Source organism: Hippoglossus stenolepis, chromosome 10 (assembly GCF_022539355.2).
Source record: "Hippoglossus stenolepis isolate QCI-W04-F060 chromosome 10, HSTE1.2, whole genome shotgun sequence".
In the NCBI taxonomy this organism is placed as follows: domain Eukaryota; kingdom Metazoa; phylum Chordata; class Actinopteri; order Pleuronectiformes; family Pleuronectidae; genus Hippoglossus; species Hippoglossus stenolepis.
In genome coordinates, this window is record NC_061492.1 from 7,814,274 (window position 1) to 7,830,664 (window position 16,391).

General features: G+C 42.9%; 1 protein-coding gene across 2 annotated transcripts in view; it reads right to left on the reverse strand.

Moving 5' to 3' along the window:
• Positions 1-16,391, reverse strand: part of stxbp6 (syntaxin binding protein 6 (amisyn)) — a 58,976-nt gene extending 42,585 nt beyond the window's left edge. For both annotated transcript variants that reach the window (XM_035168430.2, XM_035168429.2), the window contains exons 1-2: positions 16,052-16,391; positions 5,649-5,874 (exon numbers count right to left, since the gene is read on the reverse strand). In XM_035168430.2, coding sequence (XP_035024321.1) covers positions 5,649-5,802 — 154 coding nt within the window. In that variant the 5' untranslated portion in view covers positions 5,803-5,874; positions 16,052-16,391. The remainder of the gene's footprint in view (positions 1-5,648; positions 5,875-16,051) is intronic.

Consider the following 16,391-nt stretch of genomic DNA (forward strand, 5'->3'; position numbering starts at 1 on the left):
TAGTGGAGATAAAGGCTTCCCTAGCACACTGACACAAAGAGATTTGGTATGGATGGTATGCACATACGCACGCACCGCAGGAGATGTGGTATTAGTGTTGTGCTGATGTATCTGGTCCTGTGTGAGTGGGCTTTATGTCTTTGCTCTCAGTAAATACTGGGAGGCCGGCATCAGTCACTGCAGCTACACTGGCCCTGTGAGAAACCCACAGAGGGCAACATTCTTCTCAGCAGAACGCCGACCACCCACACACCCCCGCTTGGCTAAACCTCGTTAACAAACATTTGTCCAGACTCCCTGATATGGTTTTTAAAAAGTTCCATCTCGGTTCGATGCAGCAAAACAGTGAAACCAAACTAGAAAAATCCTGTAAAATGCACCAATCCAACAGGGAGCTGAACTTCTTTATAATGGAGAAATGGTGCGTGGGTAGAAAGGATAGAAAACAAACTGAATTCAAACTGATCACTACTGTATTATAACCTTTTCTTATTGTATATATGTAATGGCACAATATAGGTTTATGTTAAAACATTTTATATAAATAGTTGGGTTATATTTTTGGAATAGAGTTTAATCGAAGAAACATCTCTGCATTAAACTACCTGAGCTGTGTGTGTTTACAGCTCCCAGATCGTAATAAATCTGAATGCATGGTCTCTTATTTGTGTTCTTATCTGGACTTGTAAGATTGAACAAACTTTGGAAAACACACCTACAAGCTAAGATGTATGTGTGCGGATGCATTAAGTTAGACTTTGACTGAGTAAACATGCCCTGACTTTACGATCGGTCTAAGCAGCTTAATATACCAGTGAGCTACACCGTGTGCTCGCCCATCCATCTCCCCAGCGAATCAATAGCTGCGAGGACACTGATGACAAATGGAGTGAAGTGGAAACCGGTGCCCTAAGTGTGGAATTTCTGTTGTAAAGAGCCTTGGAGAAAAGCAATGATGCTGGGCTGTGTTACTGAGTCTAACGTGTACAACTGCCATATGTTAAAGATATTCAAATCAAACAAACCTTCTGTATCATATGATTAAGTGTATCCATTCTTGCTTGAGTGATTCATCAACCAATTTCATATATATATCAGTATCTGCTTTTACATTTGCCGATATGTTACCGCAAACATCCATATGGGTCGGACTCTAGTTTAAATATCAACAACAACAAAACACAATATAAATGCCAACGCAATACCAACCTCTGCATAGCACATATGCAACACACAGCCTACACATTAAATCAAACATGTAAACCCACCCACAAAATAACATGCCTGCATAAACACACGGTGCATGAATACACCCATGAACGTGGATACCCACTTGCTTCCCACAAGGAAATTCACATATTAACATAATGCATTGGTGTAGCCGAACACACAGAGAATGTGTCGGTGACAGAAACTGGGAGTAGGATGGTGATTCATGAGGCTTGTGCAAGGTTACATTGTGTAAAGGATGGCATGTTTTAGAAACCAGCAGTTGGCTCCTCATTTCCTTCCTTAAACCCCCGAAAGCTGCCAACCTGTAGAAGTTAGTCACGCAAAGGTAAACAACAAGGACAAAAGAAAAATCATGAGAACAAGAATTGCTCAAAGGAGCAACGGGATGAGGAAGGAGTGAAATATGTTTTCCTCTCAAATCAGCAAAAATGAAATGAACACCGTGTGGGCTAATGGGCTCTTCGAGTGAACCTTCAGTGTCTTATCGCGCTCAACGGGCCTCACATCTCTCCTGCCAAACATTCTGTGGGCGGTCCAGTGTTTCAAATCTGAGGTCCAGCCACACAGGCACCGCGTGAAGCCCAGTGATCAAAGAGGAAGCTCGCCACCCAACTTGGCCCGTGTTGATCTTCCAGCCCACTTCGCTGTCATCAGGACCCCTGGTGTTGTTGTGAAAGCGTTAACGTACGTTTCTCCCGGTGGTCCCGCAGAGCTCAAATCTCACTGTTTGATATTGACGATTATATTTGATATGCAGAATTCATTTGTATTTAATGGGCGGCTAGAAAAAGAGGAAGGGAATACAGCAACAGCGATCAGCATCATCAGCAGAGGAATCGGGGAAAAGCTGTTTAGCCTGGCTTTAAAAATGTGTGTCACATGTATTAAATAATGCTGTGAATGGTCTGTGTTCCAACCACAGCAGATTTCATTAGGAAGCAGAAGAAGATCAAGAGCCAGAAAGAAACCCAGGAAACTGTGGGAGCTAACTGCAGAGCCAAGCAGACAAAATGGTCCAGGTTGTTTAAACCACACAGGTTTACGAACAGCAACTTACAGATGCACCCAAAACAACCAAAAGCCTTTTTAAAGAAGACATATAAAGCTCATGTTCAGGTTCATAAGTTTAATTTGAGTTATTACTTGAAAAGCCTCTGTCTGAAACAACGTGACATCCCAATTACCCGGACATATCAGATGGACTACTTCGAGAGAGAAGCTCACTTTACTGTGGACTTTGGGCTTTTCAACTTTGCAACCTTTTACAATACACAAAAAACCAATGTGACACACTAGAGGAAGGAAACACTGATAAAGCAGAATATGTCTCCTTTAAAGTCAGCTCACTGATTTAGGCCCCATGAACAGGAAACCTACTCTAATGAAAATCTGTTTCTTGCTCCAGGTTGTGTCGCCTCTCAAGAACAGCACTGTTCTGCTGTGGTGACCCACGACCGTTTTCCAAGATTCCGTCCTGAAGCCAAACAAGCCTTTGCTCAATGAGCTGAACCGGTCTGGTTTTCCTGGAGCCACACATAATTCTGGAATAAGAATCCCTGCTCTCCAAGTGGCAGCCATCCAGGCCTTTCTGTCCCACTAGCAGATGTAGCAAACAGTAAAAATAGATCATTCAAACACTCACACACTCACTCACCCACATGGAAAAGTCAGCTCAAACTGGGTATTGTGGTCAATTGCCTTAAATTCATATTACATGCCTGTAAGCGCTGTGATTAATTCCAAACAGAGAAGAAGCGTCAAAACAGTTGTTACTTTAAAACTTCAAGTTAGAGTGTGTGTGCGGTACAAGTCATTTGAGTTGAACATATCTTGTTTGTCTTCTGACAGTGTTAGGGCATATGCTGCTGGACTTGCAGTGACGGCCTGGTGTTTCATCGTGAGCGAGCGTCTTGAGCGTTGAGGTGCCCGTGGGCTGTCGCTGCAGCTCTGCTCCTCCTATTATAGCCACGACATGCCACAGATTACATAACCCGGCCCTCAGGCCTCAACTATCTGCTACTGTAGCCATGAGACTGCCAGTGCCCCCCCCTTCCCCCATCGCTGCATGCATACACAGAGCTTTCACATATTTACACACACACACACACAACCATTAAAGTCACACACGCCAGCCTTGTTTTCTCCAGTCTGTAGGGAGGCGGGCACAGGCTGGTTTCACACTCACAGGTTGGCTATAAAGTACACACACACACACACACACACACACACACACACACACACACACACACACACACACACACACACACACACACACACACACACACACACACACACCCACACACCCACACACACACACACACACACACACACACACAAATAAATGCCACATGACCAAGTGAATTACATGACAGTGCTCGCCTTCACTACTGTTCTTCCACGTGATACAAAACCGCAGCTTAGTCAGGAGACTGTTAATCAACAGCAGACGGCAGGAACCTTTTAACAGGCCAACTAAAGCAGGAGACTAACTGGGAGGAATGGTGGTGATGGTAGTAGACTCTACAAATCTTCATCCTTCTCTGGAAAAAGATGAAAGATGATGTCTTGCTCATAATAAGAGAAATGAGAAGAACAGAAGATGCCTATTTATTTGGGTTATCGAAAAAGTAGGCGAAAAGAAAACTAAGAATGCAACAGCCCACAGTCACACAGTTCAACGTTAGATCTCGTCATCCATAAAGTCGGGTTGGATTCGCTGACTGAATACAACTTATCTTGCTCCGTTGATGCAATGATCCAGGATATAAATCCTCCACTGATAGTAACTTTGAAGCAGTTTAAATTGGCTACAGCTCGACGCGTCACCTGGGATTTAAGACTGACCCTGCCTCAGTCCGTCAGACTCACACACACACAAACACACACATACACACACACACACACACACACACACACACACAAACACACACACCCAAGAAGACACACCCACACAAGAAGAAACTGCCTGGTAGCGTTGCAGCCTTGTAGTGTAAAAGAACGAGGGGCCCCAAAGAAACAATCAGAGGTTAAAGGTGCAATCACATAACACAGAGGGATTCATTCTAGAAAAATAAATGATTTTCCTAAATTATTTCTACTTTTGCTTAATAACGTATTTCCCTGTGTGTTGGATGTGTCTTGTAACAGTGTCATAAACATGGGTCTTCTATGCTCACACATTGATGCTCTACAAAAAGAAAACACGAACGCTACCAGTCTACGCAGCAGTGATCGGGGGGGATGGAACTGTGGTAGTGAGGTCTTGTTGATTCGCCTGCTCGACCAATCACAAGTCAGTCTCGACTGTCAATCGTGACTTTTCACCTTGTTTTTATGGCATCAAGTAAGTGATTGGAAAACCACACCTCCTGGGAAAAACTGCACTTGAACATACATCAGTGTGATAAGAACACCTAAAATGACAGAAACCATCGTTTTAAGGTACTTTGGCTTTACTTTTGCGGAGCAGTCATGTCGTACATCTTTATACACTATAGATGTATATATACACGTCTATAGGTGGGACCCTAAGGAAAGAAAAGACTCATCTGAAATCGAGTTATTTCATGTCATGTATTCTATTGTAATCAGATAATGTATGTATATGTAAACAGGGCACAGAGGTGAAGGCTGCTGCAACAAGGAATAATCAAATAATACTCATGTTCACATCAGAGAAGAGACGACTCATCAGAAAAGCAGCGTCCGCTCCAACAAACATGAGGTTAATCTGTGACTTGTGCTTGTTTTTCATGTGCTCTTACCTGAGAGAGCAAACAGAGCAGATCTGTGTTCAGCAGCTACTGGAGGGTAACCTTCAATTTGAATCCTAAGCAGAGAAAGCTCAACTGGCCCTTGTGTTTAACTGATTAACTTTAAATTCTGCCGATTCACCATAACTTTGAATGCTTGTTATGTGATCAGATAATGCAGAAGCAGACATTAAAATGGCGGGATAAAGAAGTGTCATTGATCTTCGTAAGCAGTTCTGCTGGCACTGAAATTAATAGTCTCTTGTTATTCTCATGAATAACATGCGTGGCTAATTCAATTAACAAGCAATATCTCAGCTAATGCTCAAACAGAGGAGAAAAAAACTAGAATCATTAAAAGCTCAATTTCTGCTGAAACAATTATTCAATTTCAGCGTAAATCTAATCTGTTTGAGAGCGATTGATGTAAAGGTCGGCAGTAAATCGATTTAGCGTGTCATTCTATTGGCATTGGAAACGTAAACATGCTCATCAGTGTGAACATTAGCAGGAGAATTAAGGGAGACATGTGGAAATTTAGCTTTGGGTTACGACAGCACGGCAAACACAAACACAGAGGAACACATAAAAAACAATTTAAAGGAGAGTAGAAGAGACGAGGAGGAGGAGGAGGAGGAGGAGGAGATTCATTTGTTCTCTGACCTGAGAGGCAGATGAAGGTCATGTAGTCTCCCTGACCACCAGTGGCCAGGAAGGGGATCTTCTTCTTGGTCCTGCGCTTCACCTGCACAGCAGCGAGCATCTTCTCGTCGTGGGGTATGAACACCTCCTTGTTGATGGCCGACTTAGCGCTCATCTCTCAAGTGGGCGTGAGGAGTGGAGCAGGTGGCAAGAAGGTCAAGTGGGGAGGAACGAGAGCCGCGCTTCACTGAGGAGAAGACGAGAGGAGAGAAAAACAGCAAATGAAACCAGGCAGAAATGGCTTTTTTCTCACTTTCACACAATCAAGAGATAATACCGTCTCCCTTGACTCTACTGTTATCTGCTCAACCAGTTATTTGGCCTCGTTCTAAGATATACAAGTTTCATCCAAAGAAATAGTCCCTGTTAAAACTGTTGAAAGGGTGTTCGGAGGATTATCTAAAACCACAGGGACACCGATACTGAAGAGAGATAGTGTGAGCTGCACGGAGGAAATCTTCACCTACACTGCACTGGGATGTAACCAAACCTATCTGCATGGCCCGATAGCATTAGATCAGTGGTTACCACAGAGCACAGGACAATGGCACTGAACCACCTTCAAAGAACATCATAAAAGACATCACACATCCCGAACAGCATCTACTTAAGCCCCTCAGATCTATCCCCATACACACAAACAGCTTCTTTCCCAAAGCTGGGAAAGACTTATTTTTACATTTTTAATATACATTTGCTTGATTTAATATTTGTATATTTTTCCGTAGTAAATCTTTATTACAGACACAATTTAAATTGAGGATGACACTGTATGTGATTTTGTTTTGCTTGCACAAGGACAATAACGTTCTTGAATCTTTTGCCTGGGACCTATAAAGCCATGTAAGAACACTTACGACCCCTCGTCACAGGCCTAAAGATAAAGTGTATTTTTCAAATAACGTCTGGTTTCTTGCTTCCGTTATCATTTCACCAAATGTTTGTAACTCTTTGGGGAGTCTCTGCCACCAGTTTTTGAACCACAGCGCAAGAGGGAAGTGTTTTTATTTAATACGGATCAATTCTTATACAAAGATAAAGACATTGGATATACAGTACAATGACATTGAATAAACAGGAGAATTCATTGTGTTAGAATTGTAAACCTTACGTCTTTTGTGCACACACAGCCAATCTCGACTGGTGCACTCTCTATTGCTCACAGTGTATTGCACATTAAAGTAATGACAGAGGGAGTGAAGGGTCCCAAATGGAGAAATGGCTGCATCTCTCTGTGTTACAGCCAGTCTCCATGCTCCGTCTCTCTAAATGCTTTGCCAATGTTCTTCTTGGAAGCACTGCCACTTGCAGAAATGAAATGACTTCAGCAGAAACTGTTAAAGAGTACGGGTAAGTCTTACGGATACGGAGCATCAATCATGTACTCTACTCTTACAGCCAAAGCCTAGCGGTGAATTTATATTTCTCGGTGACCGCGAACGTGCTTTGAGAGACGCAGCAGTACGTCCGTCTGCGTCACGGAGAACTGGGATTGTGCTTAAGTGCAGGACTCAGTCGCAAGGAAATTGGGTAATTAGATCCAAACGCTCTCACAAGGACCAGGGAGCTTAATCATCTTCTCAGCCAAACATATTCGCTTGGGACGCACAAGCACTCGCAACAACACACCACAAAGGCCGCCCAGATGATCCCGTCTGTCTGTCAGTCTCAGACACTCCACTGCAAGGCGAAGCCGGGCCAGACTGCAAAACAAGGCCTTCGTCAGATGGGGCTTCATAATAAAAAACACAAAAACACTTAGTCGCTTTCTGACAACGCCGCAAATCATGTGCTCAGCGAGTAAACAGGGTCAAAGATTCAGCCCTGATTGTCAAAACGAGCAAAACCTGCAACTTCTCCACACCCAAGCTTAGTGGCTGAGAGGCTGCCATTGTTGACTGGTGCTCCTTGTAGAGTACGATTACGTGGAGCCCGAGAGAACGCTTCGACAGCAGGGAACACGAAACCTCTGAAGACACTCACGCTGCTACAATAGAATGCAATCTATTAAACAGCCCTGCAGTCAGAAGTACTTCCATGAGGCAATTATTGTTCATTTCTGGTGAGTGTATGAGCTCTATGGTAATTTCTAAAGACGGCATTTAGTGGTGGTTTCACACTGAATCGCATTACAGGAACAACGTGAGCTGAATCATTAACGCTCCGACACAGTCACCTGCAGAAATTTAACATTAAGAAAGAAACCGTATTGCCTGTAAAAGCAGCATATTACTACCTACAGTTGCATTTTATAGTAACATTTATTAACCTAATAATAAAATAAGTACTTATTTTAACCCAGGTTGTTTTTTTTGTCCCCTCTCTGAACAACGCAGCAAGTGCAGTGCAAACCTGAAAGGGCCTGTAAAAGGTCTAGTGTCGAGAATTTAGATTTGGATTAGTGTTTAATGGTCTGCACATAAAATCGCAGAGTGAAACTTTCATATTCAAACACAATCCACCACTTTGCGACGCCATGTTTCTGAAGTAGATCAGAACAAACTGGCTGCAGAGATGGACTTCTATGGTTTTATGTTATTTGAAGGAAACCACAGGTCTTTCTATACACTTGAGAAAAATGCAGCTTCATAGCTAGACACCATTAAATCCTTCACACTGAGGCTACTTGTTTATTATTGTTACCATGACAAACTCCGGGGATACGCACAACGAACTAAAGAGCCACAACGAAACTATGTGGCTCTTTAGACTTGAGGACTTGTTGCATATAAATGGCTCAACGCATTGGATTAAATGAGGACTCAAATTTGAATTATAAAAGTGTAAAAATATGTATCACTAGGTACTCACAATGAAACTCATATATGACAAGGATTGTTAGTAATTATAAAACGTCCACATCTACAACATTTGTTCTTCTGCACTTGTTTCTGTATAAGACCGACGTTTACATCCTTCTTGAACATGCTCCTTTTCTAACACTCTCCCTTCCTCTCTGCTCTGTCAGCGATGCAATGCTCCACAGTAAACAAAACTCCAGGCCAAAAGCTTGTGGAGAGTAATTAGAAGGGCTAATAAATATGTCTGTTTGGAATTCAAGTGATGTCCAACATCTCCACACGGAGCTAGAAAATACACCCTAATTTTCCTGACATTATTGATTTCAAACAGAAACATGTTTTGCACTCAAAAGGCATGACAGCTCATTCAGTTTGATCATTTTAAAGGAGTCTCACGCAAAGTAACAACTGTGCAAAACTCAGCTTTTCGTGTGCAAAAAAACAACTTGTATCGTGTTCTCTGAATATATAACAAGCTTTTTCAATATTCAGAGGTCGGCTCAGAATGTGTTTAGCCTTTACATGTTCACCGAGGAAGGCAGTTTAAAAGACGTGCTTTGTATCTGCGCTTTCAGACCTTCTACACACTCTGAAGCCAACAGGAGCAACAAGGATTTTCCCTGTTCAAGAGCAAAAGAAGACATTCTCCATCATATTATGCAATAACCAACCTACACATACATATATAACAATCATCTGTATTCATACTCATTTACATGTGCACAGTAACAGTGTACTACAACCCCTCCCCTGGCAATCCATCCTTTAATGTCTTCCCTCCCTTCTCCCTAACCCAGGATCGCACAATGGAGAAAACAAAACCAGAAAATCTAAACTAAATGCAGAAAAGTCACAGGTCTTGTTTCTCTCGGCGGAGTTCCTCTCTGTGGAAGCCCTAATCCTTCTCCACCATTCGCCAGCTGAGACGGAAGGCTGCCCACATCTCCCTGCGAGCTGTCACCAGGCAAAGGGGATCGCATATCCCCCCCTCAGGTGGCCCACCGAAGCATGATGGGAAAGAGGGTTAAGGAGGATGGGGGGGATGCGAGGAGAAAACAAGGAGGAGGAGGAAGAGGAGGAAAGACAGGAGCCTGCAGGCACTGAAATGTAGCCAGCTTCAATGCATAGCTAAGGGTTTGACTTTGAGCAGTCTTATGCAATGCTCACCATGAGCAGTTGTATTGTTGGGAGCCAATGAGCTGCTGCGGCAGTGAGAACGACGTGTGGATAGTTTACAGCTGCTTATCAGCCCATTTCCAAGCAGAGCCCCTTTCAAAAAACACTTCATTAACTGTGGCTGTGCGTTGCCAAGCAGTCAAAAGCACCGGTCGTGCTCATTCGCCTGCGTCCCTCTTGCCCAAGTGTGTTTGCGTGAGATCTGTTCGCTCTGCGCTCACGGCTCTCCGGACACCTCATTGGAGTGGGGTCTGTCTTTGAGTTAGCTGCGCAGCCACTACTTTGAGCGCCAGCACAGTCCTGACTCTCCAGCCTGGGCTCGCGGGCTCACGGGAACCTGGCACAGGAGCTGAAGCAGCAGAGGAGGAGGAAAGGGGCTTAAAAGACAGGTGGAAGAGATGGGCCATATCACATTGAACTGAGGGTGCTTCTTTAATTTCCTTTGGTGTGAGGTACAAACTCAAAGCCAGACTGGCACAAGCTAAACATTCATCTAGGAGGGAATAATCAGGTATTAGAGATGCTCCGATACCAGTTTTCTCTTCCATATCCCGATGCAGGCGCCGATCTGATTCCAGTGCATTTCAAAAAAAAGAACAACTCATATAACGCGTCTTACCAGCTGTATGCTAAAAACCCTGTGTGGAGGTGATGATTGCTGTCATTGTTGTTTTGGTCTGGCTCAGATTAAACCCCTTTGAAAAACAAACACATAAGACAATGACTCCGATAGAATGTCTTTTGTTTTACAGCCATAACTGAAAAAAGCACACAAATAACTAAATACGAAACTGAAGTCTTGCATACGGTGCACGTCAGAGTTTTACTTGGGGCTTTCCAGCCTGAAATATCGCCAAATTGCTGACATATTCGTTAACTATGGCTAACGGTGCACGAGAGGAAATCAATTCTTCTTTCTATAAATAAATTTGCACTTCTATCAAGGTGAAACTGATATACCGACCGTGGTATTGGATCATTACATAGATTTACGTACTCGCCGATGCCTGATGCAGCATATTCAGCAGTATCGGAGGCATTTCCGATGCAGGTATCAGAATCAGAAAATCTCTAATATGTATTCTGCTGCTCATGTAGTTGAAATACTGGTAACTGTTGTCTTTATTATTAACTTATGGTGCCATTGGAAGTCACCTAAATATGAATCTGTGAGCAGTTGTGAGGATCAATTCTTCAATTAAGCTGTTTTCAGACAAGACCTCCGTGTTAAATCCGGAAAAGTGGCTGCAGCATTTACCCGGAGCGGGAGGTTCTCTGCACAGACGCGTTCACAACAACAACAAATCCTCCGCATTATTCAGGCGAGAGGTGGAGCAGCCAGGTGCAGCAGACAGAGGCAGGAACTAACGTATTAACTCCACTCAGGAGATCACAGGATTTTGGTTACATCACCAGGAATAAGTTATATTATCCTTAACTTAGAATACCTGAGATATTTCATTTTAGAAGCTGCCAGCTTCAGCCAAACCTCTGCATGTTTCCAGCTCTTTGTTATAACTGGAAATGGGAAAGTCGACTCTGTGTACACAGCCAGAATTGCAAAACCCAGCACAAGAAGGAAAAGTAGTGTCTTGGACTAATGCTAAGAAAACAGTCAAAAACAGTTGTTGGGTTGCTTTCAGGAATTTACTATTTGTTAAAATTAGCCAGCTGGGAACAATCTATCACTTGTAGTTTTAAAGAAACAATCCGAACATTAACACAACACTTTATTTCCACAGGAAAGCGTGCAGTATTTTGAGAGACAGATACCTAACATTCAGTAAACATGCACTCCTCTGGTGTGTCAACAAGTATTATTGCTCAGGGGTAAGACAGTAATATGACAAGGAATTAGAGTCCGTCTTCCAACAGCAGAGAACAAGAGTAAGAGCAATGACAGAGCTTTCACTTCAATTTAAGGGTGTAGACAAAATCTCAAATACATGAATATGATTTACGAAAATATGGAACACAATGATAACTGGGAAGATAACAAACTCAAAACGATAATAAAATCCTCCTCTTGAAGCAATTCCTCCTCCGCGTCTATTCCTCCCACTCACTTTTGACTGACTTTGAAAACTTTCATTGCAAACTGCACTCTCGTAGATATATGAAAGAAGTCAACATCACAGCTGCCTTGAACGCATGTCTTTTATGATGTTGACTCATTGCCCTGCACAAGGTCCTGATTTCACAGAAAAGCCTCCCACCGTGAACACATCTCCACAGAGTGATGTCATGCAACAGTTTCTCTTTGAGTGAGCGGTACCTGACGTCGCCACATACACAGATGGTCGATGTTACCTCTCTTGAAATAATTAAAAGATTACACCGTCTACCCTGCTGCGTGTGTGGTGTCGATGTCAGTCTGTGGTCTATTAAAATCGAATCCTAACGTTAGTGCTGCATTGAGACAAACAGTCTTGACATGTGCAGTCAAAGTGTTTTATTCACAGGTCATGTTTGTTGACAAGTGCCAGTAACACCAAGAAATATATCACACAACTGCAGTTCATGCTGTGGAGAAACTCTAATGTTTCATAAGGAAAGCCAATGAAAAAGTGCCAATAATTACAATAGTACTTTTACAATGTAACACTCCAAAACTCCTCTTCTCTCACTGGTATCTCTACTTTCAAGCTGGATTGTGAAACATTAAGACAAAGGGTGTTTTCTCTGAAATTACCTTGTGGAAATTGTGCAACCCAACAATTTTCTACTACAAAGTCAAACAAAACAAGCAGGACCATAGGAAAGCTTGTTAGGGCTGAGTAAGACCACATTTGGCTGTCCACATTTTGAGATGTAAGACCAAATCCCCCCATTGGAACCAGCTCAATGTGCATGGCAGGGGGGAAAGCTCATTAGCACAGTTTTCTGCCATCTCAGACATCCAGGAATCTTTAAATATGCCGGACTTCAAATCTGCTCTGCTGTCGCAGTACAGTGTGTACTGAGAGGGTACTGGGCAGAACGAGTGAAAACTAGAATGGCACGGAAAGCATATTTAATTAAGCCACTGTTAGATATCAGTCCCAGAAATATGACTGATTTTCATCAAGATCTATGAATTATCCCCTGGGAAATTGGTGAAAATGTAAAAAATATAACCCTCTCTTGTAATGTTAAAGAAAATGGTTTTAAAAATGTAATGGATTCTTTCTTGGTCCATGTTCCATCCTTCCACCAAGTTTTGTTGAAACCATTGGGTAGTTTTGGAGACAGCAGGGCATCTGGACCATGGAAGCACTCCTTACTTGTTGATGGGTTAAAGACAGGGGATGTTGCACCTTGTTAAGCCCTGTGAGACAAACTGTGATTTGTGAATATGGTCGATATAAATTGAATTTGATTGATCCTCACATCCAATTCCAAATAAAAAGTCTTTTCATGTGCGACTCGAAGCCGGCATCACACTGAAATTACAAGAAAGAAGGATGTCTAATAGAAGAAGACGATCAACATGACCATGATCGGGGCAACCCATGTTAGTATCGATAAGTGCATATTAAAACCATTGACTGTTTGTCTGGAAAGTGATGCCAATGCCTGAAACCTGTATTCTCTCCAAGGACCAGCATGATGTCTACTTTATGGTCCAATTTAGAGTAAAACAGTCTAGTACCCTCCAATGGGTGCAGGTCAGTGAGCCCCCTTCACAATAAGAAAGGCAACTAATGGTGCAGGGGGGAAAAACAACAATGCCCATGAGAACAGATACTGTCTCGCTGAAGTCTATTTTATGTTGCAATCACAAAAGAGAAAGTGTATGGAACGACCCATCCATTTTCCTGGTTGACTCAGCTGCTACTGAGGATTATATAGTGCCAGGGAGGCACGGTCCATTCATGAATCAATGAATGACCCCAAATGAGCTCATTGTTTATGTCCCCCCACCTTATGGCAATAAAACATTTGGGAGGGGCAGAGCAGCAGTTGGTAAACAGAAGGAAAGCAAACGTAGAGCACTTCCCAATAGAGGCGTCCAACACAAGTGCAGGGATCATTAACAGAGACTCAATAATAGAGTGAGGCCACGGCTCAAGGCATTAACGATACAAAAGTGAAAGTACAGTTAGTCTGCATGAGGACAAAGCTCAAAGCAACTGCAGTGCATCAGTGCACGTAGACCACATAATAGATTTAGATTACCGTACACAGAGCAGAAACATAACCAGCCACGTGTCCAACTTTACAACACAGAGAACACAAAATGTCTGTGAGGCAGATTCCCTGCGGACTGCAAAGCTACGTGTCGTTTTGTCAGAAACAATGACAGGCAGGTTTTAGTTCCTAAATTTAATTATATGATCCACTGAAGAAACAAGGCTTTTTTTGTCTTTATGTCTGCCGCTAAGAGTATCTGTCTGCTGTGGCGACAGAAAGGAGCGGGGGGCACACAGCGAGAGAGCCATGCTTGACAGTTTACATTATGCCCCTTGTAGTTGGGACACTAAAATATATAGGGAAAGGTATAAACGTATCTTTTACGGTGTGCCGGAGCAAATGAAACCCTGAACTCCTGCATAGGAAGAAGCAATCTATTAAACGTAAGCAGGTCAGGTAACAGCATCAGGAGGCACAAGGGCAAGATTAGGAGACTCGCAGCTAATCGGAACCAAACGGGCTTCCAGATCCCAGCCTGTCGCAGAGATACACCAGAGACGCGGGGTAATTGCTACTCAGAGACACTCGCATTCAAAAACAAGCAGATTCCCCCCTTTTTGAATAATGATGTCAAAAACTCAAATGGATGTCTCTCAAAATATTTCAGTTATGCTGAGGTTTTTGGATTGAAAACATCCATTTGGCACTTGATTATTTGCTTGTTTTGGGGCCCCACAGGTGGCCCCTAAAGGCTTTTAAAAAGGCTACTGAGTTAGTAGGTAAAAAAAACACAGTATCAAAACATTTTTTCAGTGTTTTTATGGTTGTAAAATGTCTTGACTCTCAAAAGAAAAGCAACCACGAATGACAGTCCAACATTTGTAATTAACATTTTTAAGATTTAATGTTAACATTCAGTCAGGTTTTGATTATTATGGTGATAGTCAATACTGTGATCACGGGAGAGAAATATCTGCTGCTGGTTTAAGAGCAAACGGTGATGATACAGGGGAACTCAACTATTCAAGAAAACACTCGTAGATCATGGATCGAGATCATGGATCGTGTTTGTGGTGGCAGCTGAACATAGATCGTGGATCGTGATCGTGAATCAGGGTGTCAGTTGATCAGGGATTATAATTCTAACTAGATTGCCTAGTTATACATTATAACCTCCCCACATATTCTGTAACACCTCTACCATTACAACTGTCATCGCTGCTCCCTTCCCCTCTGTCGGACATTGTCTTATGTACAGATACTTTAATCATTGATACACCTCTCTGTTTATGTCAGACACTGTCTTTTCTCATGAATGTTGAAGGTATTGTTATTTTGTTGATGTGCTCTGCTAGTCGCTGCATCTTCCGCACTTCTGTCCGTCCTGGGAGAGGGATCCCTCACGTGAGGCTCTCTCTGAGATTTCTACATCTTTTAGGGCAGTTTTTCCTGACTCTTGCTGAGGACAGAGGATTTTGCACCTTGTTAAGCCTTATAGAGCCAAACTATGATTTGTGAATATGGGCTATACAAATAAAATGTCCATATTCTCATGGCATTCCCTGGAATATTTGGACTTCCAAGTTATAAAGCTACAAGGCGAGGAGGGGGTAGAGTGGTCGTACTCGAACCAGAAGGTCAGCAGTTCTATCCCAGTCTTCCCCATCTGCATGCCGAAGTGTCCTTGAGCAAGATACTGAACCCGTCTCATAGGTGAACTGTATAAATGGGTGTAAATGGGTGAAAAACCATAAAGCGCTGAGTGGTCATCAAGACTAGAAACGCTCCATATAAATACAAACCTTTAAGACCATTTACACTTGTTCTGATGAAATATTGAAGGTTGAGGATTTATTTTCGTTTTCATTGCTACACAACCGATAAGCTCTGTTTAAACAGGGAGACACGGTTCACCTCAGTGAACTATACTAAACAAAACAGGTTTCCTACAGTAAATGAATTTCAATATAGTACTTTTTTTTAAAGAAATGGTAAAAAGACTATTTCATCATAATAGAAACATTCATAAAAAATGACAATAAGTTCATAAAGACAAAATATATGAGGTTTAATGAAATATTTTCATCAGTTAATCAGACGCCAAAGTTGCCAAAGTGGCTGAAACGTTCTTGACGCAATTTGCGTACAAAGTGCGGCTGAAACACGCGAAAACAAGCGTTAAAAATAAAACGTTCCCTGAACTTTTCCCCTCATGAGTAAAAACCTCCGCATGTAATATTCTCCACAGCGGGAGAAGGACCGGAACCCACTCACCGAGGTGTCTCAGCGGCGGTGTCCACGTGTGGAGCTCGGATCCCGGGGTTAATTTCTCCAGCCGCTGTCACAGTTGTTCCGAGTTGTTGTTTCCGTCAGCGGGAACATTTCTCCCTCAACATCGCGTCCACTCCACTTTGTTTCCGCGACAGAAGCTGGTGCGTGTGAGCCGCGGGAGGAGAGCTGGTTTCCCCTGTCTCTGCCGAGGGAGACCGTGTGCGTGTGTGTGTGTGTGTCTGGGAACCTGCTACTGGTTTCTCACACACACACACACACTCAGCCGCCAATCACGAGCAGTGTGACACCAGCACGTAGCTGCTGCTCACATCTGCAGCCTCTG